The sequence below is a fragment of the Lates calcarifer genome, linkage group LG11 (genome assembly GCF_001640805.2).
Source record: "Lates calcarifer isolate ASB-BC8 linkage group LG11, TLL_Latcal_v3, whole genome shotgun sequence".
NCBI classification, from domain to species: domain Eukaryota; kingdom Metazoa; phylum Chordata; class Actinopteri; family Centropomidae; genus Lates; species Lates calcarifer.
In genome coordinates, this window is record NC_066843.1 from 17,561,590 (window position 1) to 17,589,239 (window position 27,650).

General features: G+C 40.0%; 1 protein-coding gene across 1 annotated transcript; it reads right to left on the reverse strand.

The window, feature by feature from the left end:
- grb2b (growth factor receptor-bound protein 2b) lies at window positions 1-27,650 on the reverse strand. The gene is made up of 6 exons (XM_018698632.2): window positions 27,482-27,650; window positions 25,947-26,203; window positions 7,850-7,947; window positions 4,657-4,779; window positions 3,810-3,978; window positions 1-2,216 (listed from the first exon to the last, which is right to left on the reverse strand). The coding sequence occupies exons 2-6, from the start codon at window positions 26,022-26,024 to the stop codon at window positions 2,031-2,033; spliced, it is 654 nt and encodes a 217-aa protein (XP_018554148.1). The 5' UTR covers window positions 26,025-26,203; window positions 27,482-27,650; the 3' UTR covers window positions 1-2,030.

The window sequence follows — 27,650 nt, forward strand, 5'->3', positions numbered from 1 at the left end:
TTCTCATTTTTTAATAATTGCATTTTATTAATTGAAAACAAAACAAAACAAAAAACAAATGCAAATAAAAAAAGAGCAAAAACAAAACCGTATCATTAGGTAAGACAAGGCGAGAGACACTTAAATAAGAAGAGTTCCATGTTGGTGAGGACAAAGGTGAAGGCGGGTTGATGTAGGAGGAGGGGAAGGGATGGGGGGCGTTGCTGGATGGGATAAGTTGGATTATGTACACTGTTTCTCACTGCAGGACTGGCAGGCCCCGTAAAGAGAGGGGGCTCAAAGTAGCAGGTCGGAGACACTGAAACACCAGAGAGAAAGGCACTATCCAGAGAGAACAAGAAAACAGAAATCAGTAACACAAACACAGTAAACAAACACACACACTGGACCAGAAATAAAATGTTTGACAAAAAAAAGTGCTTGACCACACGCCACATTGGACAAAGAAAAAAGAAAAAAAGAAAGGAAAAAAAATCTTTTACATCATTTAAGCTGATCTCTCAACTTTTAGCATAAAAGACAATCTCTCAGTTTTCTGGACTGTTTTATCTGTGCCAGCTGCAGATCTGCACTGGTGATTACACAATGTGATTATCCAAACTCAGCCTCTTTGCTACGTGCAGGTATAACAATGAGGAGAGTGTCTGCGTATGCATGCATGTAATGAATGTGTTTGAATATGCATGTTAACTACCTGTACATATCCCCATACACCACTCTCTTTTTTAAGTGAATATCGACAACATTACTATTTCAGCATGTTTTTTAAAATCCCTTGCATGGTTGTGTAGTTCAGTTCTCTGACCTTGCTTCCCTCATGTTAATGTCTATGGACTCAGTCAGCTACATTCACTGCCCAAGTAAGATGGCTGCAATAAATACATTGGCTTTGAAAAGGTGGCTGACCTTTACACAGGGCTTCATAATACAACAGCTCTTGCAGCATTCATGGCTCTACTTGCTGGTCAACGTTAGCTTCCTGACAGGATTAGTTTCTTCTCAGGTTTCTTATCATTAACTTTTTTTAAAAAACTTTCCTTGCATTATAGACAAGAGAAACCTTTACAAATGGAACTCATGACCCCTTAAATATCATGCTGTATTATCTGAGAGCCCTCAGATAAATTCAGAAAAAAAAGAAAAACTTGACAATTCAGCACATTCTAAAGCTACTAGGTCTTTATCCAGACTAACAATAGGATTGAACATAATTTACAAATGGAAAAGAACACAATTTGTGATGAGAGGTAAAACAGACAAACACATACAAATATATAATATATATTCTTAAAAAATGGATTCTCTCTATAGTTGATTTATTTATACAGCCAATGGCTGATGTACAATGCTCACGTGCCAATGAACTTAAACATGGAAACTTGCTGTACTGTAGATGGCATCATTTCTTTCTTCTCTTCTTTTTTGTAAATTTTTTTTTAAAACCATTTCTTCTTTTTTATATTTTTTATGATTTTTTTTCTTTAAAACAGAGTTAGGATTTATCGGTAGGCATTTCATTTAGGAGATTAAAACAACATGCGGCAAAAGAAAAAAAAACACAAAAGAAATGCAGAATGTTAAGAAGTTTTAGGAGAAGACAGAAGCAGCTGTGGGAGCGGTAGATTCATTTGGTTATCTTCATGGTTGGTGCACTACGCTTTAGTTTCTGCATTTAGATTTCCCTCAAAGACAGTTCAATCCTCACCGAGGCGTTCACTAGGGTGGTGAACATTCTCAGCACAAGTAAAAGTTGATTTTGCTCAGCTGCCACCCACACAGCGACGCCCACGATAGCACTACTCCTGCTTTCTCTCTCTCTCTCTCTCTCTCTCTCTGTCTCTCTTTCAGTTGTTTGCGTTCTTCCTGTCTGCTCCTGTTATCGTGGAATGGCCAAGAGGGGTGGAGGAGTGGTTGGGGGCAAGGGGAGGGCGGGGTTGGATGGGGGCTGATGAAGAACGATGATGATGATAATGATGGTGGTGATGGTTGCTGTGTTGTGGCTGTTGTTCTTGTTTACATGGTCTGACTGTTTACATGTTCCGATTGACGGGCGTGACGTAGTTGCGAGGGAACATGCCCGTTTGGCCGTGGCAGCCTCCTTTCCACCAGTTGGGGTCAGAGTTGTCCAGGACTTGGATGAAGTCGCCGCGTCGGAAACCCAGCTCTCCCTCCTCCTGGGGGTCAAAGTCAAAGAGCGCCTGCACGTATGTGGGATGCTGTGTGGCCAAAATAAGGAAGAATTAAAATGATGAAAAAAAAAAACAAAAAACAGGGAAGCAAATTGACAGAGCAAACATACCGGCTCTGAAACATTCACAACTAATTACAAAGTTAATGGTTTTCATGTCGCAAGTTATCTACTTCAGAAAACACACATACTCAGCCTACAAGAATGAACAGCAGTGCTGCATCAAACTACATGATACCATCAAAACTTTCTCTGTAGTGGAGATAATGTGTAACACTCTCTCACTCTCTCTCACATGCACAGGCTTTCCCTTCTCTGTCCCCTCCCCGTTATCTGTCACAGACACACACAGACATGTTAGCTCTCTTATCGCTGTCTGTCTTTCCCTCTTACTATCTTACCTGCAACATCTTCTCATCTCTGTATTTTCTGAGCGGTTTTTGTCACATTTCCTCTTGTCTTTCCCCTGCAGCTCCCCCCTGAGACCTGCAAGCTGCAACTTCACCGCAGCTGAAGTGATTTCAAAAGTACTTTCTGTCCTCCTCCTACTGTTAAGTTCGTTTTGAGGTCCAGATTCACACAAGCGTCAAAAGGCAGGTGAAATTAACTCAGCATGATTCTCACTGAAAAACAATTTTACTTTTAAAGTTAGACAAATAACCCTTACTCCAACCTCGTCTTTAGCTCTGTTTAATACTGGAGCATTAATCTAGAGCTCCAACCACCTGTCACAGGCATTCAGTAACTAAAAGAGTTTACATAAAAGTTTATTCATGTATTTATCTACAACTCCTCCTGTGGACAAGTGGAGGCCACTGTATGAACAGACAGTTATTATTATTATTATTATTATTATTATTATCATCATCATTATTATTAATAATATTATTAATAATAACTGAATAAGTCCTTATATCTGCTTACAACTACATTATAGTGTGTTATTAGTTTATTAAATGTTTATATATTGCTTACAGATTCTAAGTGGGGAGACTTAATTGTTTTCTCATGAAATTTAGAATTAACTGTAACTAAACCTAAACTAAGGTTTTGCATGTTTGTATGAGAACTAAGTATTGTGTAAACAACTTCTTCAGAAAGCAGAACAAGGTGTTAGGAGTTATTTAATGTCTCGTTGAAGATGTGATAACACAGTGAATGGTAGTCTTTTGATCTTGGTCTTATCAAGTTATTTGTGGTGTTTATAGCTAAGCAAAATATGTAAATTGTTCATTTCGAAGAACATCGGTGCATTCATACATCAGCTGAACACGAGTGATGACTGCATGTAGTGTAATGAGAGAGGGAGCCTCCCTGCAGACAGATACAGTAAATTCATGTGTGGTTAGGCTTACGACCAACATGCTCTCTCTGGTTCTGCTGCTTCACTCCCCCACATGTGAGGGAGGGGCAAATATCTAGCATTTAGCATGTGCGGTTTTTCTAAGTTAAACCTCTACACAGTTTATATACCATATGTTCATCACCCTGTAATGAATCTCAAAGAGAATATATCTCAACGTATTAACATTTTGTAATGTTTTCCTGCCACTGGTGTCATTTAGGTTTTAGGGGAAAAAGGGCCTTGCTTCAAGAGTGTGTTTGAGATGTCAGTTCTTACCTGGGGAACCTGCTCTATGTCTCGCAGAAAGATTTGCTGATTGCGGGAGACTGAGGTGGAGCGGTGGTAGTCTACCAGCTCGTTGAGGGAGTTAAACTTCACCACCCAGAGAAAATACTTTCCAGCCCCATCACGAAGAACCTTGAAGTGCTGGACGTCATTTCCAAACCTGCAGTAGGTGATAGAGAGGGAAACTATTATAATAACTACTATAATTCATTTCAACAGTGTTTAAAAGCACAAAGGCCCCAATTTCAGAAAGCCATGAATAGTTGTTTGGGAGCCAGTGCACAGATAAAAAAAACACTCAGACATGAACCTCACTCATCTAATAGGTGTGTCTGTGACAGACTGGTAAGCGTTAGTCAAATGAATCAGTCATGCCAGTAACAGACCTGCATTCAATACTAGCTGCCAAAGTGGAATCAGGACAGTCCAGACAGTAATTAAGATCCATATCTTAGCACCAACTTTACATGTAACCTGCTGTGTATCTGCGGAGTCTTTTTGGGAAGGTCAGAATGGAGACAGACAAATAAGAGGAAATAAGCTCTGTGGGCGTCAGCTAATAACCTAAGCACTCACACGGGCTGATCTCCAGCACACAATACAAATGATCATAACTGCTAAACACTGGTCACCAGAGGGCAACACTGAGACTTCACAAGAATAAGGAAGTGGCTGTTCCAATGACTCAGACACAGCAAGTATGGAAACTTAAGAACCTGATCAGCTGTGAGGAAACTGTCCACTGATACAGTATAATATTTAACTGCATTTACAGAAAACAGCATGCGTGTGAATGATGGTTGAGGAATCGGTGATATATTGGTGTGACGTGACTTACTTCACAGAGAGGGAGAAGTCCCCTGGTGCACTCTCACTCTCTCTGATGAGGAAGGCCCCATCGTGCCTCTGTTTGTTTAGCATCTCCTCTGCTTTGGCCCGTGGAATCTTCCCAAAGAACCACCTGGAGGACAAAGGAAACAGGTCGGGTGAGAGTTGACTAAGCTGATCCAAACCACAGCTTGGCTCTCTTCTTGCAGTTATTGCATCCATGGTGTCTACAGGAACACTCAACGGTTTTGTTTTCTACTCAGAAAGTAGAAAAACAAAAATCCCTTAATGGAGCAGAGTACAACTTTGGTTTATCAGACTTAACACCAATAAACAACCACACACACATTCACATTGACACCTATGAGCAATTTCACATAAGTGAGAGTCTGTGGAAAGTGGGTGGAAAACCATCACACAAACATCTATCGCCTGCTGACTGAAAGGTGAGGACAGCACTAACCACTGACCAACCAGGCCAACCAGTAGTAATAGTCAGTGAGTTGATTTGTACATGGAACTAAATGTAACTCAGTGTTTACTTTGACTGACCTTCGGGCCTGCACTGACCATCCATGTACCAGGAAGTAGATGAGGTCAGTAGTTAATAATAGTTGCAAAACTTCAGTTCTATAATTCTACTACTGTGAACTGGAGTGCATCTACGTTTCAAAATCTATAACCTGAGAAGTATTACCTTTAAAAATAACATTAAATTTTAAATCTATAGCAGGGATGTTTATAATCACCTGTTAAGTGGCAATTTATTTTTAGTTGCAAATGTATGCTACCAATACATCACAGAGAGAAAGCCCTAAACAGTGAAAATGCGTGAGCCTGATAAAGATGGACAGGGAGAGGAAGAGACAAATGTGAGACAAAGCAAGTGAAAGCTCTTTACTTGTGTAAATAATTAAAAAGTACAGTCAGCCAAAAGATGACATCTTGGCTCCTTTACATGTAGGTGAAAATCAATAATGAAATGGCCAACTCTTAATCCGCTTTGTATCTGTGCTTGGCAGTGCAACAGGCCTGCGCGCTGAGTCTCTTTCCCTGTTTGATAAAAGTGATAGCAGAGCAATTAATGGAGCCAAGGAAACGATGGGAGGAGGAGAACGACATTGTTATCAGACACCCTCTCACACACACTTTTGTCTCCCTGTGAGGCGAATTCTCTAAAGCATTCATGCTGTTGTATCATGTTTATTCTTAAACTGTCACACAAACCTAAGCATCAGCCACAAAAACACAGTCACTGTTAGGCTGGTGAAAAGATCTGTGTACACTCAGAAAGGACTTGGGCTTGGAGCACAACCAGACTGTATTGTGCTCTGCTGTACAGCACAGCTATGTTTGCACGTCTGCTGGGCGGTGTGGGTGTCTGGTGCTTTCGGGTGGCACTTCATTGTCACCACACTGGGAGACAAAGGTAGACTCCTGCCACATCACTGCCCCATCACCAGTTTCTTCTCCATTACTGTGCAGCATAATTTCTTCAAGTAAGATTTTACAGAAAACCAACATTCTGACAAGAAACAATAAAGTGCTAAACTATTTCACTCAAGTCACAATCCCACAGGTTGCATCATGTTGAATCACAGTGAAGTGCACCACATTTCTGTACTTCACCAACACAGGTCTGACTCAAATCCTACTAAAAAGTGGGCAAAGGGAACATTTCTTGAGAAAAAACCTTATTGATGACACACCAAGCGCATCAGGACAAGCAGCATGAGACATTAGACAACCTCTCACCATCACAAAAGACTGGGATGGATCTACCCTTACAAGGAATTTATTGTGGAAACAATAAAAGCGGGCCTATTTAATTGGAAAGCTTTTACTATAAAAAGCAGATACTTGAGGTGTGAGTTTCAACAGTCCTGCTCAATGTTTTTTTTCGCTTTAACTCTTCCTTTATTCTTTAATGTAAACACAAGAAAACAAAACAAAAAACAGTAATATTTTCATACAGATTAATGTACACATGCTAACTGGAACTGATTTGTTCTGATAACTGTATTTCTCTGCTGCTCTGTTTGTTCTGCATACTCCAACTAACGTGTGACAAAACAACAACTAAGCACACAAACCTATGTACAGGGTTTGTGTGCACATTGGCCAAGGCATATCTGTCCCTGGTATCTGTCCAGACAGGACAGATATGATACATGTATGAGGCCGGGGGAACACATACAGTGAACAACCTTATTGTGTCTTGGAAGGAAGGTTTTTTTTTTTTTAAATGGGTGTAACCATATTTTAAATATAAAAAAAAGAATGTTAGAACTGTTACCCTACTCTGGGAAGCAGTATTTATCATCATGTAATGTCCTACTTGACTACCTGAGAGCCAGGTTACAAGAAAACAGAACTTTTCTTGTTTTCTAGTGTAGAAATGTCAGCTCCTGCACATGCTCAGCCTGCTAAATGGCACGGCCTTTCCTGCCCTCTTTGATGTGGTGGGGATGAGTAGGAGGCAGGAAAATTAAGCCCACACCCCCTGATGAGAAAGTAATACTAAAGTAATCATCAATTTGACTGGTAGCTAAGATTAATGTAAATGCCACATTTCTGAGTGTAAATCAATTTATAGAAAACATCGCATTCAATATGAATGTGCTGAAAACTTTGTATAAAAGCTGTAAAAACCTTTGAGAATGGTCACTATAATGATTATGAGTGCTGAATATTGATTCCCCATAACCACAATGAAGTCTGCAAACAGTTGAGCATTATTGCTACACTGGTACAAAGGCCAGAAAAACAAAACAAAAACAGCAGCAGTAGGGGAAAAAAGCAAAATAAGCCCAATACACCCTAACCACCCCCCACCCCCAAAAAAATGTGATAGCTCTCCAGCAATGATGCATTAAGGTCAATATTCAATTAAGCGTAAGAGGCCTCAAGCACATTATCAAAGAGAGAGCTAATCTGGCACCGAGTACAGGTCCAGAGGTAATGTCCTCTAAGGATTTTGCCAGGCGTTGTCTAAAGTGGTTTAACATGCACATTGGCCAAGGCATCGCATTGCATGCATTCAAGTCTTGTAAGGGTGTACTGGACAGTGGTGGTTGGTAGTTAGAGTTAGAGGGAGAGAGAAATGAAAAACAATGATAAACTCATCCATTTTATGATATTTATATAACACACTCACAAATATAAAAAGACTAATTAGAGAAACCTGTATGCATAATACTTACGGATGGGCTTTCATCTCTATGTAATTCTTGGGGATGAAGCCGTCTTTTCCATTTAGTTCTGCCTTGTACCAGTTCTGATCACACTCTTCATTTAATACCTGGTGTTGACAAAAAAAGAGAGAGAGAAGTCGTTCAGGTTAGTGCCACATTTAAACGTCAACAATGGAAAACAACCACCCTGCTAAATTTAGCTTTACGGCAACTGATTTAATTTCCTGTGCCTTCATAAGGTGCGCATCCTGTATGTTGGAGAACTGCCTGGCAAATATTAGTCAACTTCAAAACTAACAGCAGAGGAGAACGGGAGGGAAATACAATCTAAAAAAAACACACACAACTTCAAATACTTCAAAAGATAGATTGCAATTGGCTGAAGGACAAATAATGTGTTTGTATGTGACCTGCACTTTTAGCTATAGAGACTCATTTAGCAGCACGCCTCAGTGACAGAGACAGCTGTGAGGGCATTCATGTCTGACAAAGTACAGCTACAGTGCAGGTGTGTTGGGCTAGTGGTGCATCCATGTGTGGCCAAGTCAATATGTGTGTGTTACTTTGGCAAAGTGCGAGAGTGATTATGAAACATGGGTCATGCTGCAGGAAATTAACCTTCATGCTAGAGCAGCTGATTTACCAATAAAAAAGGAGCCCATGAGTGCGGTTCCATTCAAAACAAATTAAAACTGTCCCTCTCAAGAGAGTGCCATGTCACTTAATGTGAGCAATGTTTATGTCGACTTCAACTCCTTATAATTAGGTGATCTGTTTCTAAGACCAAAACAAAAAGCAGATTCAAATAAAAAAGAAGAAACAGTAATGGTAGTGAGGAAAGTACTGTACAATATCCTTCGTTACAGTACATTCTGCCTTATGTAAAATACATATTGCATTTCTTGTTTTCAGTAACATCTAGATATGTACACATTTCAGTGGAAAACTAAGCAACAGTGCTGAGTCATCTAGGCGCCATTTGAATGATGTAACAAAAAGCAGTCAAAGCCCATTCATTAAAATCATAGCCACGACAGATCAGCAGGGTATAAAGCCTGAAAAGCAAAAGAAAAGGAAAAGGATGTGATACAAGAGTCACACAACCAAGCTGTCACTTGTTTCGATTCTTCAAGCAGCTTTAAGTAAAGCGTGGTGAGCATTAATCTCATGTCAGGCAGAATCCTGATTCAAAGAATGACTCAAGTTTTACTTAGAAAAATTACCCCAGCCTTGTCTGTTCAGAGACATTCTGATCACCATCTTTGATGACATCTCTTCTGCATAATTCAGAGTAAAAGATGTTTTTGGCTAAGGCTTGCATACAATCTTTTATGCAGCATCACTGGAGTTTTCTACCAAAAGAAAACCAGCACAGTAACAGAAAACAGCCAAACAATACTGTTGACAATCCTTGATTCATGTCAGACTAACATTTTTTCTATGTGCTTATATTTTCTAAATCTCATTTTTTTCTTTGCCTCCCACTTCTCTCCCCTTTAAAATCATAATTTCCCCCTAGCCCAGCACAAGACAGCTGTCCAGTTGGCCCCTGTGTAGTGTGAGTGGCCTGGGTCTATTTGCACCAGTGAGCCTGCAGAATGCCAGCTGTCACTGGCCTTTCCCAGCTGCTAACCCTGCACAAGACCAGCATTACTGTATGAGGGAGTGGCTTTGGACCAAAAAACGTCAGTAGGGATGTCTACATGTGTGTGTGCGTGTTACACAGTGGACTTTACAGATATCAGGGTAAAGTGTGTTACACAGAGAGATGGGAAGAGCCTGATCAGAGTTAGTGTGTTTACGCTAGTCAATGTGGCGCTGTCTGAGCCAAGACTCAAACAAAGGGCCTTAGCCTCTGGGCTGTATGTTGACACACCAAACCAGCCTTTAAGAACTAGCTCTTTCAAAGGCAGACTGATCCAACGCTGTGTGGCCTTGAGGCCAGCTGACTGCTGACATGCAGGTCTCAGCTTATGTTTGCACTGGCATTGGTCTGATGATGGCACTAGATGAAAGGTCAGGTTATTAAGTTTTAAAAATCATTCCTTGGAGACCGCAAATGTCTGTATCAAATTTTATGGCAATCCATCCAATAGTTAAGAGATATTTCAATAAAAACCAAAAATATGAAATCCTTAATGGTGCTGGTGGAAAAGTCAAGGGATCATCAAAGTCGGCCTAGGAACTATGAACGTAGGAACTGTGAACTCAAAACCACTCACTCAAAACCACAAATTTCAATTTAATGGTTGAAGAAGAGGAAACGTCAGGGTAAACGTCAAAGTAAATTGTGTCATTCTGTGATGTTGCTTTTACCAACTTGCCTCCACGGATTCAACATGCTCAATCAGCCAAACTGCCATTGGTAACAGAAAACTCGTGCCAACTTGCCAAACAAAACATTGCAAAAAACTGTGTGATTGCTGGCCACAGATAACTGCCAAACAGCCAAACATCAGAGTAGCGTGTCGGAGCCTCAGCATTACTGATATTGTGAACTCCAAATGACCCTCCCCCTTTGCTTTCTGCCAACAACACGTGCACACTCTCCATATATTGTACATTTGTGACAGATCATGTGTTTGATTGAATTAAGTCCCACATGTGTTCCTGTCGCACTAACTACTGAGTCATAGGAAAGCTAATTTTGAGATGCTAGAACAACGCCCTGGGCTCACAGTCATGAGCAACATGTGATGGTGCGAGCGACTGATTTGCTTGATCTGCTATGTGTGCTAGAGTAAAACAGTTTCAAGGAATCAGGCTCACAGCACAGCAAGCCTGCCCTCGGGCTGTTTTATCAGTGCTGAGTGGAAGGAAGAGGTGCAGTGTAAAATTAGTCAGTGGGAATGTAGAAACCAAAATTTCTTCACTCATACACACAAACAAGACAGTGCAGCTTCCCCCACTTGTAGCTTGTAGTCCAATACATGCTCTTCTGCAGTGTTGTAGGTGGTAGAGTTGCCAAGAAGTCAGAGAGACAATGCTCCATCCTCACGACCCAGGCTCAAGCCCACCTGTTGGCAAACATCCACTCCGCTGAAGTGCCCTTCAAACCCTACCAGCTCGAGCAGTGCTGTTGAGCTGACCCTGCATCTGACCTCCCCCAGGAGAAAGCTAAGAAAAACTTTCTTCACTGCATGGGTTGCTCATAATAGATTGTCGTCTTGTAAGTACACTGTTGTGAAGCAGACTGATTATGTCATTGTGAAAATAAGAACTTTTTCATTTTCATTAGGAGCCCTTTTTCCAACAAATCATGGGAAAATAAGGTAAAATGAATGACCTTGTAGTTAAAACACCCCAAAAATAGAGCAGCCTTATATCTACACACCATTCAATTTATATCACTGATCAATCATATAACTCCATACTATGCAGTCTATCACTGAGAGGGAAAGTCTGTCTGGCAGCCAGCATAATATGCCAACAGTCTCCATGAACTTGAGTAACCTTTAATAATTACCCAGTCTACAACCAAAGTTAATAATAGAGCACAGCAGGTGCTGAAATATACTGTAAGCCTGAGCTTATTTGAATAGCTAAGATACTTAAGTGAATTTTCCAGGAGATTCAAAAACAAGCCGCTGTTTGTACGAGGGGGGTATCCCAGTGCTGCTTCATTTTTGGCGGACTTTCTTGTTTTGGCAATTTTGCAACTACAGACACAGCTGTTCTCAAGCGCCATAGTAAAACCAACCCACATTCTGAGCATCCTGTGCAAAGACTGAAAAGACAAACTCTCTTAGCTTTACGTTTTCACTACTGTGGAGTTATCACCTCAAGTTTTTTCAGCAGTGTCGAATGTCACGCATGAAAACCAAAGTGTAAAAACAACGATTTGTCATTTTACAGTGGGTTATGTGCCAGACTATTTTGCTGTAGCTGTGTAGCCGTAGCTCACGCTGTGGCCTGATGAGCACCTCCTTAGAAGTGTAACTACACGTTGCGGCAACACAGACTGCAACAACTGTGATTGGTCTGCTTGGTCTGCTCGTACATGTCTCTCAGTGGCCGGGCAAACACAGAAAACTAACTATCCCCTCTACTTTGATCAGTTCAGTGGTCATACAGGCAATCTCCTACAACATCTTCCTTGTTTTTCAGTATTTGAACAAAGCTGCTGGCTGTATCTTAGACTGATATGAATCTTCTCATTTAATTCAAATATCAATAAGTGAATAAGTATATGTCTCAAAATGTCAAATGTTGTCTTTGAGTCAAGTTCAACTCATTCTGCATATGTATCTCAGAAATAAAGGTAGAAATGTGTGCCATCATACAGCAACTGCCTTCCCTACTTATGATAGATTAGATTAGTTGCTCTGTCCCCATTTAATGAGTAATTTTTTTTTTAAGTCATATGATCTTTTTAGCTATTAGAAGACATTTCCTCAGCCTATTAAAACAGATAAGACCTTTAGCCTGGATATCAGAGTAGTGACTGTTTAGGCAGCATAATTGTATGCTCAGAAAATATCAAATAAAGCCCACTGAAAATGGTTGGTTTAGACATGTCTTCAGAGTGACATTTGACCTTCAGTGCTTGTGGGTCTATCTGGTGGCTCTCAAAACTGAGAGAATAGCAGCCCATGAGGAAAAGCAGAAATAAAATATTTGCTTGGCTGGCAGTTTTTCTTTAACCATACAGAGAGGAGACAACCGCAGCATTGTGTGTGACTGAGCTCTGTCTCTCTGTTCCAAGCTGAGCCAGCATTGTGCTACTGCACTTCTGTGGATGACAGGCATTCCCTCCCTCTCTCTGAATTTTTTTCTTCTTCTTTTTTTGTCTTTTTAATCTGATTGAGCCACAATAGTTGTAGGAGTTCCTATTTGAGAGGCTAAGGTCCAGGCTGGGGATTATCTCCTCCACAGCTGCCACTGCAGACTCTCTCCTCCCCCTATCTTTCTCTCTCTCACACACACTAAAATATTAGACATAGCACATCCACCCACAAACCCATGTGTGACACTAAACATGGCTAGCTGTCATTCAAACAAGACGCAGACACACTGTATATCTCTGTAAAATTATATGATAGCTCATGTTTCAGCATCATTTTAATCCATGTTCACTGCTTATACCAAAACAACATGGATGGATTTTTGCTGGGTCTATGCTTTAATTTGGACAGGGTGTAAGAGATTAGCTTAAAATCCTTACTTTTCTTTTCCTGGCCATCTAAAACTGATGGTCACAAAGAAAAGCCTTTATATAGCAATAAGTATGTTGAAAGAAATAGCTGTGCTCAAGATGTCATGACTGCAGAAGGTGTACATAGAACCAGCCTTACCAAACACAAGATGGAGGTAGAAAGTGAGGTGCATAGTGAGACAGCAGGGGCAGAGAAAATAAGATGCTAAATAAACCACGTCTGCACAGTTTACACAGGATTGCAATAAATCAGGAGAAGGGATTACCCTGGAGTGTGTTAATCTGAGTGTGTGGCAGATCAGCCAGATAGAAAGACAGACACGCTAAAGCTTCATCAGAACCTCAGAGGCCGAAGCTTGTTGGGTCTGCCAATTTTAATGGTTGATAGAGTCCCGTCTGCTTATTTGCTCAACAGACGGCAACCATGACAACATCAAACATTGCTTGCTTATCTAATCATGCCACACAGAAAATTATCAGTTACAAGAGTGTACCTGGTAATATACAAATTCAAAGTCTGCAGCTGGTAAGAGGAGAGGATATTTTAAGAAACCCATAAGATACACCACAGATCTGAACTTTTTTCCCCCCTTTAATTCTTAACCAAGACGAAGAAAAAATGGTTTATATTACATAATACCTACCACAATTCCACAGAATCAGAAAGACTGGATAAGGAAGTGGTGCTTTGTAACTCAATAAGGCAACATTTGCCCTTAGCTTATTGCAGACATTGGCTTGGGAAGATGAGGGCAAAAGAAATCAGTTCAGAAATGATTAGATTAGATTAGATATATACTTTATTAATCCGCAAGGGAAATTTACATGCATGGCACAGCTCCAGCCAAGTCTTTCAGAATTTGTAGATGATGCACCCTCAGAAAAGGCTGCAGTGGGGACAGTTTAAAGTCCATGTGGAGGTGGTGGCTTAGTCAGTTGCAAACACTGATTTAAACAGACAATATTGAGGAAAAAGCCTGAAAAGATTGGACAAGTACAAAGAGACGCCAGAGCACATGTGTGTGAGTTAGTGCCAACTGTGTGGCTGTCCTGCAGGAATGGAATTTGAGGCCTGGTATTTTGACATGTTGGCAGCAGTGCTGACCCCTGTAGAAGCACCACATCTTACACGAGGGACAAAATGATTCACCCTCTAAACAGGACAGTAACCCAGATAGTATGCACAGACTGCGGGGTCAAGTCTGAGAAAAAGTGGGTGAATGTGTTGTCACAAAAGATAAATAACTGTGCTGCTCTAGACTGATGATATGCAGAGAGAGACAGATTTAAAATCACAGCAGGTTTTGGGGGTGTGATAGGATGGGGGTGTGTGGTGTGAAGACCCAGATAAAGTCTGCTTTTCCCTTTGTTTCGCAAAACAGCGTTTGGAAAAACACAAACGCCGTGAAAATGAGTTTGACCTCCTTTGCTCCCAGCAGGGAGGCTGCAGACTTAGATCAGGACAGGCCAGAGCCAGGGAGGCAATGAGTGCCACCCTGATGCAGAGAGAGAAACAGAGGGAGAGATTACATTGGATTCTAGCAAATGAAGGCTTGTAACACTCTTGTAATTAAAATAATGCTTGAGGCCATTACCACATGGGGAGCCTCCCTTGTAGAGCAGCAATTGTGAATTCAAATACACATTATACCTCTGACCCAGGGAATAAAGTCAATGTTGGATAACCAGCAGAAGAAGCTGACTAGTGCAAGTCCATCAACACTTATAGAGAAGTCATTTTAAAACTCTAAGTAATACAGTGACACCACCTCCACTGTTGGATGTGTAAACACTCTGAATGGTGAACTATTCTTCTCATACTACATATACTAAGTGGAACATTTTACAGTTGAAACATGGATTTTCTGGTGTTCTGGTAGACAAACTAGCTAATGGAGACATGGTTTCTAAAAGGCCTCAAACCTAGTTTGGCACTGCTGTACTACAAGTACAGACTGACACCAATGCAATGATGCCAATGTGCAATAAGCTGATATTGGGGATGTGACGATTATAACACTGGGACAGACACCATAAACCTTGTTTTAGCTCCAGCAAATGGTATCAAAGAATAACCAAGGAATACAAATAAGACAGAGTATTGAAGTCTCCAGCAGCCTTCAGTCGAATGCATCAAGAATGCAAAAGTTAGCAATGGGGGACATGACAGGTAACAGGCAATTCAAAAATTATTCTGTAGTTGATTGAAATCATGCCTGAGTTGATGATGAATCTACTAGCTAAACCAGATGGGTGGTAAACTCTTAACACTGTAAAGGTGATCATTGGTATGGAAATATAAGTTTGGCTTAGTTCCACTCCTTTCTCTTCACAACATCAATTTGACTCAGCTGGAGGGGTGGAGGATCCTCTTACACCATGATGTTGTTTATCACAGCTTGAATTCTCAGTGTAGTTTATGTTGGCAATGCCCTACAATGACTCAAGCTTTAAAAAAGCGACAAAATCTGTTGTGCAGTAAACAGATGTGCCAGCTTAGACAATTGTGTGTATTTAGGAACAACTGTTGCAGTTACATAGAATTAGCCTGTTGCCGTCTGATGCCAGCATGAGCTTTACCAGCTGTTGATGAAGAAATGAACCAACTGTACACCACCAGCAGCCCATACAAAGTCAGCATATACCAAAAGTTTCAGATCCATTACATCATTGAATATAAATAACTATGGCCATGTCAATCATGTATTTATAATGTAAGTCAAATCAGTCTCTGCCAATTTATGGAATATTTTTCACTTGTGCTGTGCAGAGTGTGAACTAAAGCGGAGGAGAGAGAAAAAACAGCCACAAGAGAGAAAATGACAACTTTTGCTTTAAATACAGCTGGCAGTGTCTTTATGGACCATCAGGAGGGAGTGATGGTGGGGATGAGAAGGAGTGAGACCTATTTACAGTGACTCAACACTCTGCTACAGAGAGTTGGAGCAGCAAGAAAAGAAGCAGAGGGAGCAAGAGAAGAAGAGCGAAAAACAAGACACAAACAGTGACAGGAGACGGATCAAGGGAGACGAATAGCAAAAGCAAGAGGAAGCGACAGAAGCTGTGAAAGAGAGAAAGAGGGAGAGCCAAAAGAAGAAGACAGAGGACCACTTTGAAGAATCACACTCCTTGTGATCAGCTTAGGAAAACTCCTCAAGGGCAAATAACATAAAATGAGGGCATCTCTTTTTCAGAGCAGCCAAACTTGCTATGTTTTATTCTGCAGAGTGCACCGTCCTCCATCTGCGGTAGCTGGCTAGCTAAATGCCTTTTTGTGATATCCCATCAATCCTCTGAAAGGGAAAGTTGTCTTTTCATTCCCACGCTGCACAGCTTTTTTTTGTTCCCATTAGATGTACCTGAATCTAAAACATTCTTTCTTCCAAAAATATTCTTTCTTGTACAGAAAATATTAGAGGCAACACAAAAAGCATTATGAAAGTTTAATAATCTTTGAAGGTTTTTGACTGCCTGAAAGACACATGGCGATGACATGGAGTTGTTTACGACTGCTTGACTTCTCAGTTAGTCTGAGTGACATCATTTGGGATGTTTATGTCCAGGGGTGGTGATCGAAGACACCCAAGCCATTCTAATTCCCGCTTTAGATGGCTGATTAAATGAGCTACACAGCTTGCATGCAGTGGATTACAGAATTAGAGTGTGTCTATGGTGCCTCCATCCTTAGGGGTATATGTACACCATCATCTTTTAACGATTACGAAAGAGTTAGGAGCCAGCACCAAAATAAAGCACTTAGAGGTCTCATCAAAACTGCTCTTAATGTGGTAATCTGTATCTAGGGCAACTATGTTTGAGTTGACAGTTACAGACGAGGTTTGATGTAGGGATGGTTGAAAAAGTTAAAAAATAAATAAATAAATAAATAAAAAAGACACCCAGTATTGCCCACACTGACAGCTAGGATATAAATAGTGAGCCAGAACAGAGCTGTGGGCATCACAAACAAGGTCTGTTAGTCAACAGAAAATGTATAACTTTCAACAAGGTTATCAAAAAACTAAAATGCTGACCTTAAGTTACAAGCTAAGCCATTCTTTGAGGTCATTATTTAGGACACCACTTACTTAAATAATGTCCCTTTACCAGAGGGATACAAACACAATGCCCATATCTGAAATCACTCTTTTATGATAGAGCGCACTATATTTACAGTCTGCCATTTTAATCAGTATAACACTAGACTATGATGATTAATATTTGCTTGACATGTCAATTGACCAAACAATTTAGCATCTATTATATAGGGAATAGTGACTGAGAAAAAACTAGTGTGTGATTTTGGACACAGCTGCGTGTTGACTATATACTCCTAAATGCTCTGCCAAGTGCCCCAATACCAGCTGTACTGCTGCTGCTCTTTGTATGAAGTCTACAGACAGTCCCTGAGCACAGACATTGACTGCTCTGGTAACCTGTGAGCAAGCAAAGAACAGAAATAGAGGGAGAGAGAGACAGTATCAATTTTAGAGAGTGGGTATCAACTCCAGCTTCAGCACAGGCATGAGTGCAGACATATTAAACCATGCCCAGTTGGGCAGCTATTAGGCCAGAGTGGGTAGTTGCTGGGACAAATCAGTATCTGCCTGCTAGGCCTGTTGCTGTGTGCTGATTTGGAGCAGTTACCTCAAATACACAGACCCACAAAATAGGCCAACGACGAAAAGGGGTAGAGGCAGAAAAGGTTAATGCAAATACACTTCTCTCCATTACTAAGCTTAGGCAATATTTGCAGTTTCCACATCTCCTTCCATTGGGGCTGCAAACAGCAGCATGCAGGTAGTGGTGTTACAAGTAGGAAAAGTTGCTATTCTGAAATAAACCACATGTTCACCCTCTTAGCTCTAATCTTTTTGGCAACTACTGTTTTATCAATGCAAATCAATTTACATGCACAGGTTGTTTTAAGAAGAAAACCAACACCTGTATCACCTATACAGAACTGGAGTATAAACTGGATCACTTAAATATGTGTACAGTTGTATGGAGTTTACTGTAGCAGTCTGATTCCTGGTTTATTTAGATTACATTCTATAAGGCTGACAGTTACAGTTGTTTGTTTAATCTCGCACCAGCTTAACATTCAAATTAATTAAGCAACTTTTCTCCATGCACAACTGAGGTGGTGCAGGAAAATCTTCCTTTTTTGTCCCTGATGAACTGAAACTATGGTGTTAACTACTGTTTAAGGTTTTCTAGTTTAGATGCTCTGTATTTTTGTGCTTCTCTGTGTGAATTCAGTGCTGTAGCGTGGTAGTTGCAATTATAAATCCAGTATAGCTTTAACAATCTTAACATAAAAGATGTGACTGAGGATTTCACGAGCCAAAGTAACAGATAGGAAGTGCTATCAGCGGTCACTAATTAACATTAATACCATGATTCAGCTCAACTATACAACAAAACTCCTGAAACACAAGAAGAAACACAGCACCACTCTGTATAATTTGCCATTTGAAGACAAACAGACACAAGCTTGCTGATTGTTTTGATAGAGGGTTTATAATCTTCAGTATTCAGTTGCACAAGTGTCATTAGCAATACACTAGCCATTTTGAATCATCTAAAATGTCACACTCCAGGTGATTAAAAGAAAGTTGCAGCAATTAACGTTAAGTGTCAGTAAGAAGTAATTCAAAACAAATAAGGTTGCAGTCAGTGGGTTAAGAAATTGCACTAAAGCATTATTAATAGAGCATGTTTCTAATGGATCTATTTTGGGCCATGTTTTCTATGACTAATTCATAGAAAAGCTAATGTAAAAATAATTTTCTTGCATTAACACAGTTTTAAATACACAAAAGACAGACGAGAGAAAAACTGAGTCAGAACATTTAACTTATCTAAGCTTTCTCTCCAGAGATTCAGCACTTAATTAGAAAATAGCCTGCTCCTTTGCAAAAGTGAACTGAACACACACGGGCTCTTGGACTCCAGTGAGATCCTACAAGGCCTTTGGCAGTGTAAGTAGGGTGAGTCTCGACTTTATCAAAAACTGCGCAGTTAGCAACCCAGCAGCCATTTATTGACCCTTCAGCTCCACACAGTCTACTGCACTTCTGCTTCACAGAGATGGCCAAGAAATCTGAAGAAAACCACTGCTGACTTGGCCTTCAAGCGTTTGGAAAGGAAAAGAATCAAATGGTGGGATTTGGATCTGGGTTTGGAGCTCAGACTCTAATAACGGCTTAGGGGTCTTTCGAGTAAGGTTTGGATTTTTCAAGACATCCAGGGATCACAAGGCAGCCCTGATACAACTCTTCCTCTCTTCAGTGGTCAAGTGGATGGGGAAGGGAAATCAATACCCTAAGCACTAATAGGCGATGAGGGAGCCATTAATCAGGGGAGGGGTGGTGGGCCTTCAGAGGAAGTGTTGAAGTAACTGGCTAAAAGCTCTGACCTGTTCTATGAGGCAGCCCTTACAGAGGCCACAGCAAGATGTCTGTCACTCAAAAACCTGACTTCTTGGTGAAGGGAAATATTAAGGGAAGGGAAATATTAACTGTGTCAGAAAGGACTGTGCTTGTGCTTCTCTGTGTAAATTCAGTACTGTAGCGTGGTAGGTGCAGACTGTAGTGCTGCTGGAGTTTGCTGTGGAGGCACAGGAAGTTGCTGGGGGTTGGAAGACACATCAAACAGGATGTGAAAACAGCTACGCTCTAGCGTCAACATACGCACACACACGGACACACTAATGCTGGGACAGACTAGACAACTTTAGCACAGATGCTGATCTCAAATTGGGCTCCATGAGGTTCGGGGCAGCAGGATGAATGGGTGCTAGTGGCTACAATCCTGTTTTTTCTCAAAGACAAGGCTCCTCTATTTGTTAATTTCACCCCAAAATGAATTTACAGCTCATAGTTTACCATTCTGTAAAATCTACTCTTTAATATTTTCTAGGACATGAGAGCCTCTTTACCAAGGTTTTAAGTTACAACATCCCTGCTTGCTAAAAGTCCTCCTTGCGAGCTGAATGGATATGTTACCATTTAGATTCTCATTCAAATGCACCTTGATGTCTGGTGCAATAACTGTTAGCTTACATTTGCCTCCCATAATGACTACTGAGTTTCTTAATGTTCCCCACAAAGACCTGAGCTGTAAACTTTAAATTAGAGTTTTACAGCATACTATTTCATTACTGGCTGCAGTATAATATTGATATAGTGAGCAGTACTTGAACAGAGTTTAAATAACAAATGCTTTGAATCTGTAAACAACAGTTTGAAGAAGAGGCAAGGTGGAGAGGCGGATCTTACTTTATGCCACATGGGCAGAGTTCAAAGATCTGCTGATGGGAGCTAATTCTGCCAGCTAGCAAGGCTGTTAATCTTTATTTATTCAAGGAGGAAATGAGAACAAGTGTGCAGTGCTCAGGGGCAATGGCCAGCCTCTACTGTGGCCTCCACATGCCTGCTTCTTTGCCTCTAGATCTGCTTTCTGACACAGAAAATTAGCAAAATGAGACTGAGCTAAGCTATTGATATATCCAGTTAGATATAGCTGGTTGATTTGGATTCAATTTAAGACCTTATAATGGCTCTTAAGGCACAGTCATTTGTGTATTTGAGCCATGAGACAGCTGTAGATGTGATGAATGATGGTGATGATGGTTTAGCTCTTATTGATTTTAACACTGTCATCATTATCTGCTCAAATGCTGCAATTACAGGTCATCTTCAACTGTGAGTAGGTCGAGTGGCAATGGCCTTGTTCAAAGTCAATTTCTGAAGGTACAAAAACTAAGTGTGACCAAGCCAACAAAAAGAAAAAGGACAAAAAGGGACTACAAATACCACAGTTAAAGATAGGCCTTCTAACTACCAGTGGCACCTTCCCTTTTTTTGTCCATGCATGATGGGAAATAACATTGTGAAACTCAACTAGTCTGCGTTATGCAAATTTGTCACGGGCCCACACTCTGCACATTTGTACTGTAAGTAATTTTATATAACCTCCCATGTTACAATTCTGTAAAAAGTTCATATTTCTGTACTGAACATTGAACAAACAACAACAAATCTGTCTCTAAATTTACAGTTAAACAACTTGAAACTGGCTATAAAGATAAAACAGGAAGGTAGTTGCAACAGCTCTGTGTGCCATTTGCTGATAAGAAGCAAAAGCAATATGTAGACTAAAAGTACACACCTAATTATAACAGTAGATATAATGTACTAAACATTAATAGCTGTGACATGCTTAACATCTGCCATATGAAGAAAAACTTCAGGGGTTGGGGCCTCTGTTATAATGTGTCAGTCTTCTTCACTACTCATGAACTGGCTAAATGTTGGTGTATGACTCAAGGCTGCAAATTAGAGGGGAGCCTGGTCTGGTCCACCAGCTGTGTGAGTCACAGTGACACGGAGCTTGCTAACTGGCTGACAGTTGTGGAACCTGATTACTAAATATCTTGATGACATTAGACAATATGGTCTTCTTTTCATGTAACTGATGCCTATTACAGTGTTGCCACACATTATTATTTATTAAAGCAGACGTAGCACAACAAAGTGATGGCTAAAATGTACAATGGAAAAAGAACCACTCACTCTAAGACAAACAAAATAAAACCAAATCAAACACTCAAAGATTTGGCATCAATACACAGAGGTCATTAATTGGAATTCTGGTTATAAGAGAAATTCTAATAAGACATTAAATATCATTTTCATCCAGTGAGATATTTAATCCTTTCCTGTTTGTAATCACACACCTACATGGGTATTATGACAAGCGATCAAAGGTAGCATGTACACTTTTCATAATGATTAAATAGGTCGACACAACAGGATTTCATGTCCCCAAAACAGCCTTTTCATCCCCTCAGTGGCAGACCATTAGATAAATGCTTACATAAAGGACCTTTTCTAAAAGCAATTGAAACAAGGAGGGAAAACTGCTGTGTGGCTATGTGGCTATAAGCCAGAGCTGGAGCTGCCTAATATCTGGCCTTCAACACAGTGAGTTCTACGGAGTCATTTAAACTGTATCTAACTATACAACTGATGCCAATCATAATTGCTATACAGCTCAATAGAGGTCCATAGCACCAGACCACACTGGTTTTCTTTCATCTGTAATGCAGATTTAGAAACACATTAAAATCACTGCAATGTTGAAGACAATCTGCCACAGCTCGTTTTTGTCTCTACAACAATTTATCATTCACATATTGCAAACATTAACAAGTGTGATGATGATATTGTGAATGAAAACAAAGTGAAAATCTGTAAAAACGTGTCTTCCTTTATGCCAGTGTGAGAGCTGGAGATAGCAACACAGCCACCATCTCCAAGTGATACTGAAAATGGTGAGAGGTTAAGGATGCTACATACAAGCAAAGCCTTAACACGGGTCTGCTCTCTCATGAGAGGGACCCTTTGTCCTGAGAGCTGAGCTGTTTAGTATTAGTATCAGCAGACAGATAGCACTGGTGATGAGGCAAAGGAGCCAGAATGAACACAGACCACCTTTGAAAAGTTTTCTTTTAGATCCACCACTCCAAATGCTTGTGTATAGCATGTTGTGCAGCATTGAGCTAAGCAACATGTACATCAAAACAGTGCTAATCTATTTTTGGAGTATGTTCTTTTATTCATGGTAGTGTTGCCAATTGAGAGAGGAATTTAGTTTAGTATTACTGATCTTTAACTGTTATGTAACCAAATATCCAACTAGTCTAAAAAGCAGAGAGCAAAGAGCAAAGTGAGATAGTGAGCAAGAGAGACCAAACTGATGTGGCATTATTTAGTACTTATTTGTTTTAAGCAACTAACCAAGGCAGATAAAGTAGCAGAAAAAATGACACAACAAACCAGGCTAACTGCTGGCATACTTTGACATAAATTGCATTCGTTGATCTTAGCTTCTTTGGAAACCAAGCTATTTAAAACTTTACAGCAAACCCATCACAAACAACATGCAAAAATGTAGTGATATTCTGCGAAACATGAGAAATAGTTTGAAAATAACTGTTGGATCAGTAAATCAATACCCACTGATAACAGATTACCAAAATGTCTTTCAAATGTAGCCTTATAGTCCCATTTAAAATAACATTTAACATGGGTCCACCTGTGTAGCAGTATGTGTTCAGTGAATGACAGGAGCTTGTTCCATCCTGTTTCTCAGAAATTACCTGAGGGGAAACATTCAGACTTGAGACTAATGTATGAGTACTGCAAGGAGAAAAAAGGATAAAGAAGATGAAAGAAATGGAGAGGGGGATGGTTCTCTGACAAACATCATGCCACTTCATTCTGTCTAAAAAAATAAGTGAACTGGTCCTATGGGCAAAGCAGCCAACGAATGACTCAGATGAAATGTGGACAGCGCTGGAGGCAACATTGATGCAGGCTTTCCTTCCCCATTTCAGATTCATTCTCCAGACTGAAATAACCTGTGAGGCATTTCTGTAGCTATTGAGGTTGTGCACTTACAGTATTCAACCCACTAGCTGGGTCAAATATGTTGGCCCTGGATATATAAATGTCTTCTTTTAATCAAAGCCACTGTGTTTAGCACTGGTGGGCATTAAAGTTTCCTAAATCTACGCAGACTGACATTAAACTGTATCTGTTGACATTGTATCCCAGCTGGGGTTGAGCTGCATGATATATACCTGAGATGATTAAGATTTGAAATTACAAAACATACGTACAATATTGTTGCTATTGTTGGGCTGGGCCATATGGCCAAAAAGGTTATTGCAATTTGATTGCAGTTTGAGCATTAACACTTGCCAAACCCATTACACAAATCTGAGACAGAACATTCAAAACTAATAATAAATAATAATAATAAAATCTAAGCTAACTAATCTAAAACTTAACTTGCGCAATGCGTACCTCTATTCCTGCGATGTGACTGTGTATGCTATGTAAGCAGAGAAATTAATTATACTGAACAAAGGAATATTATATAATTCTATGAGAATATCATTTTATATTTCACTATAAAATGATATGGTGATAGTTATAATTATCAATTTATCGCCAAGCCCTATAATATCGCATTGATGAATGTAGCTTTTGCTGAACTTCAGGAGTAGCAGATACACAATCTGGGGAACAGAGCTGTAAGCTATTTTGCAATGAACGAAACAAATGAAGAATTGAGAGCAACAACATGCTTAACATTTAGGGAACTAAGAAGTATAATTTGGGCTTTTAAAATGTAGCCCCAAAAAGCAGAACATCTAACATATTTAAAAAAAAAAATCAGTTTAGTCTAAATTACCCAGGCACCGAAAGGCACATCTCATCTCTAATGATGTCAATTAAGAGAAAAAAATCTGTGGTATTTCCCATTAAGGTTTAGACTGGAACTGAGCCATCTGGTAAAAAGCATGAGATTTTCCAACAAGACAGATGGCTGTTGAAATAAGAGGAAAAGTACAGTGCTTTTTCTTCTCATATGCAAATTTAATAAGAACTCATATTTAGCTCAGTGTTTCCTGAGCTGACCCCCACCCCCACCCCCCAAGGCCCCCTTGGTGAGATAAGAAGTCTTCAAAACTCCCCTCTCAAATCTCTTATTCAGGAAAAAAACAGCACTCATCCCCTGATAGAACAGTCGACTCATCCACATCAGCTGACTTTTATATCATAAATACGGGTGGTATATTATAACAGTATAAAATCAAGGTTCAAACAGTACATACTACCATAAAGCAGGCTTGTGAACTACCACATCCAAAGCACAAGGGATGAAAAGCCCCCCAGAGTAAAAATCTAGATGCGAGGAATATGACATTAAAACTATGTAGTGGGTGTTTAATTGTTAGTAGCAGCAGTTGTGGTGTAGTGTATTCTCTTGTTCCATTCTATACTCAGATAATTATTAATAGTATTCAAATCATGGTGACAATATTCATCTAATAAAGTGGGCAGCTGCCTGTGGAGCCAAAAAATGATTATTATTAAATATAAAGCTATGTGTCTATTACATTGAATCACACTGCCTGCATGTCAAGTCAAAGCAGCAGTCCATAAAACAATATCTTGTTTTGATCAGAGGCTGAGCTGTGCATTATCAAAAGGTTGTTTTAATCTAAGCATTTAGCATTACATATTTTCCTAGAAAATGCATAAGTATTAAGTATTCTAATATGCACTGTCACCTCTGCATCCTGCCCTTCTACGTCTATGACTCTAAACATAGGGATTATAATGATTGCATTTAAAACCAAAGAGAATCATTCTGTAGGAAAATTGCAGTATGTACTTCCTAATATCTTAGCTTTATCATCAAGGTCAGAGAATGACATAAAGGCTTTTCGTGCAACAGGAGTATAAGGCTTTGAATAAGCTTCTCATGCCTGAGGATATAGACAAGCCTGGGGTTTCACAGAGAACACTTTAAATAGTTCATAATGGCACAAAAAAACATGTAGCTTTTGCCTCTTTTTAATCAGTGTGCTTTCTGCAGTGTGACATTAACATTGCTTCTTTAAAGCACTTTGCTATCTCACAATCAGCCACAGCATTAAGGCCTAAAATTGTGTTGTTCTGTTGCCACACTTAACAACCATGCACACCATCACATGATGCAGCAGTGTGTTTTGAATTTTAGGCTATAGCCTGAACTAACTGATCTTTTTTCTTTTTAAAAGGTTGGTTTAAGGTTAAAAAATACATCAGCTATGTGTATGACAATGTAAAAAAACAACAGAAAAAGAAAATATTGATCGCATGATGAGATATAGCCTTAACTGCAGCTTGATTTGGGTGATGATTTTCTTTTTAAGAACAACATTACTGGCTGGAAGTGTTGCTGCTGGCGTCTTTTTCATTTAACATAAGGCGGATATGATAAATCACACAGGAAATAATACCTCTAGCAAGAAAATATTTGCTGGTATTTCATAATTATGAGTAATGAAGACAAGCCCTGACATCGAATGATCAAACAGTCACTTACTTTAAGAATTTCTCCACGCTTGAAACTAAGCTCATCATCGGCGGTTGCTTTGAAATCGTATTTGGCAATGGCCTCCATGGTCCTTGTTACTTGCTGGAAAACTGCTTGGTTGTAGCTCTCTGTTTTTAGGGACTGAATAAAAAATAAAAACAAGTATCCAGGCTTCTGTGGCTAGATGCTTTTCTCCGAGTCTCTCCTCCCGTCTATGACCCGCTCCTTTAGGGCTTAGACCTCACATAAAGGTCACAGTAAGGTACCTGCAAACAAGAAGCAATGTGATACTCAATCAAACTTAATAAGATGGTTTGTTTGAAAAGCAACGTTGATACTTAGGTAAATGTTTATGCTAAGAGGTGAATATTCTCATAGGAAAAAAAAAACCAAACAAAAACCCCACCGAAATATCCAATATCCAAAATCCAAAATATAGCACACAACTATGAATAGTCATCTCCAATGGCAAACCTGGTTCAGGCCTGTATGCTCTGTTTTCTGCTACTCTGGTCAACACAAGTTCACTACAATAAGTGTACAGTTCCTGGTTTCTTAACAGACAACCACCTGGCCCAACCAGGGGTAAGTCAATAGCCTACTTAAGCAGAGCTGACAGTGATATATTGGCTAAACCTGCAGTTGCTGAGTTAAATGGATAAACGCTACGTTATCCCATTAAGTTGTTTACTAATATGGTACCGTACAGCTCTGAGGGGTTCACACTAATACAACTCTGCGACTTATAAGACCATTAAACCTGACAGCCATCCAGATGACAGTAAAAGGGTGAACGAATGGTAAATTATCTGTAAATACAAAGTTTTATTGCTTTCAAAGCCATGTATCTTAGCTGAAACGGTATGAATATGACTGAAGCCATTGTTTACAGCAATACAAACAACCTAACCCATGACCACAATAACGTTACTAAATATTAACTAACAAAAAAACACATCTGTGTCAGAGCTAGTGAGACAAAGTAACGAAAAGGGAAGAAGTCCGAAGGGGGGCAGACCTAAATTTATTCTCCAGAAATTACCACCCTCTTATGACACCTTTCTGTCAAAATAATGTTAGCTTTCAACATCTGGCAACATGCAATTTTGATCATCGCACCGCGTTTTTGCCGTTTTCACGCGAGTTGAATCGATTCCGTTCCAGCAAACAGACTGCGCCCAGTGTTCTAGAACGCTGAAGCTAGCATGCCGGCTAACGGTCGGGTAACAATAACTACGATGCAGTATGATTATCAAACTTAATCCATCTAGTTTACCACAACGATTTACATTGACACTGCTTAAAACAAGTGGTCCAGTTTATAATAAACGCCAGCTGTTTATCAGCGCTCGAGGCCTACTAGCTAGCTTCACGTTGGCAAATGTGAAAAGGAAGAAAACACCTTTTTTTTCATAGCGCAAGCTGTTGTTGCTAGCTCGGTGGCACAGTTAGCCCAGCTAACGTTGCTGAACTTGACTAGCCTGCGTCGGGGAAGGAAACAGCATACAACTTTTATGTTAAGAGAAAGCGTCGGGAAAACTCACCACTCGAGATATTCCGTTTCAATACTGCCACCGTAACGAACAAAAACCTATCGTGTGACTATCCACTCCCTGTTTCCTCTAGAGAGGCAACAAACGGTGTACGTCTAGTGTCGCTTACACCCCGTCCTACGAGCCTAAATCTAGCTACTAGCATAAGGTTTGCGACGTT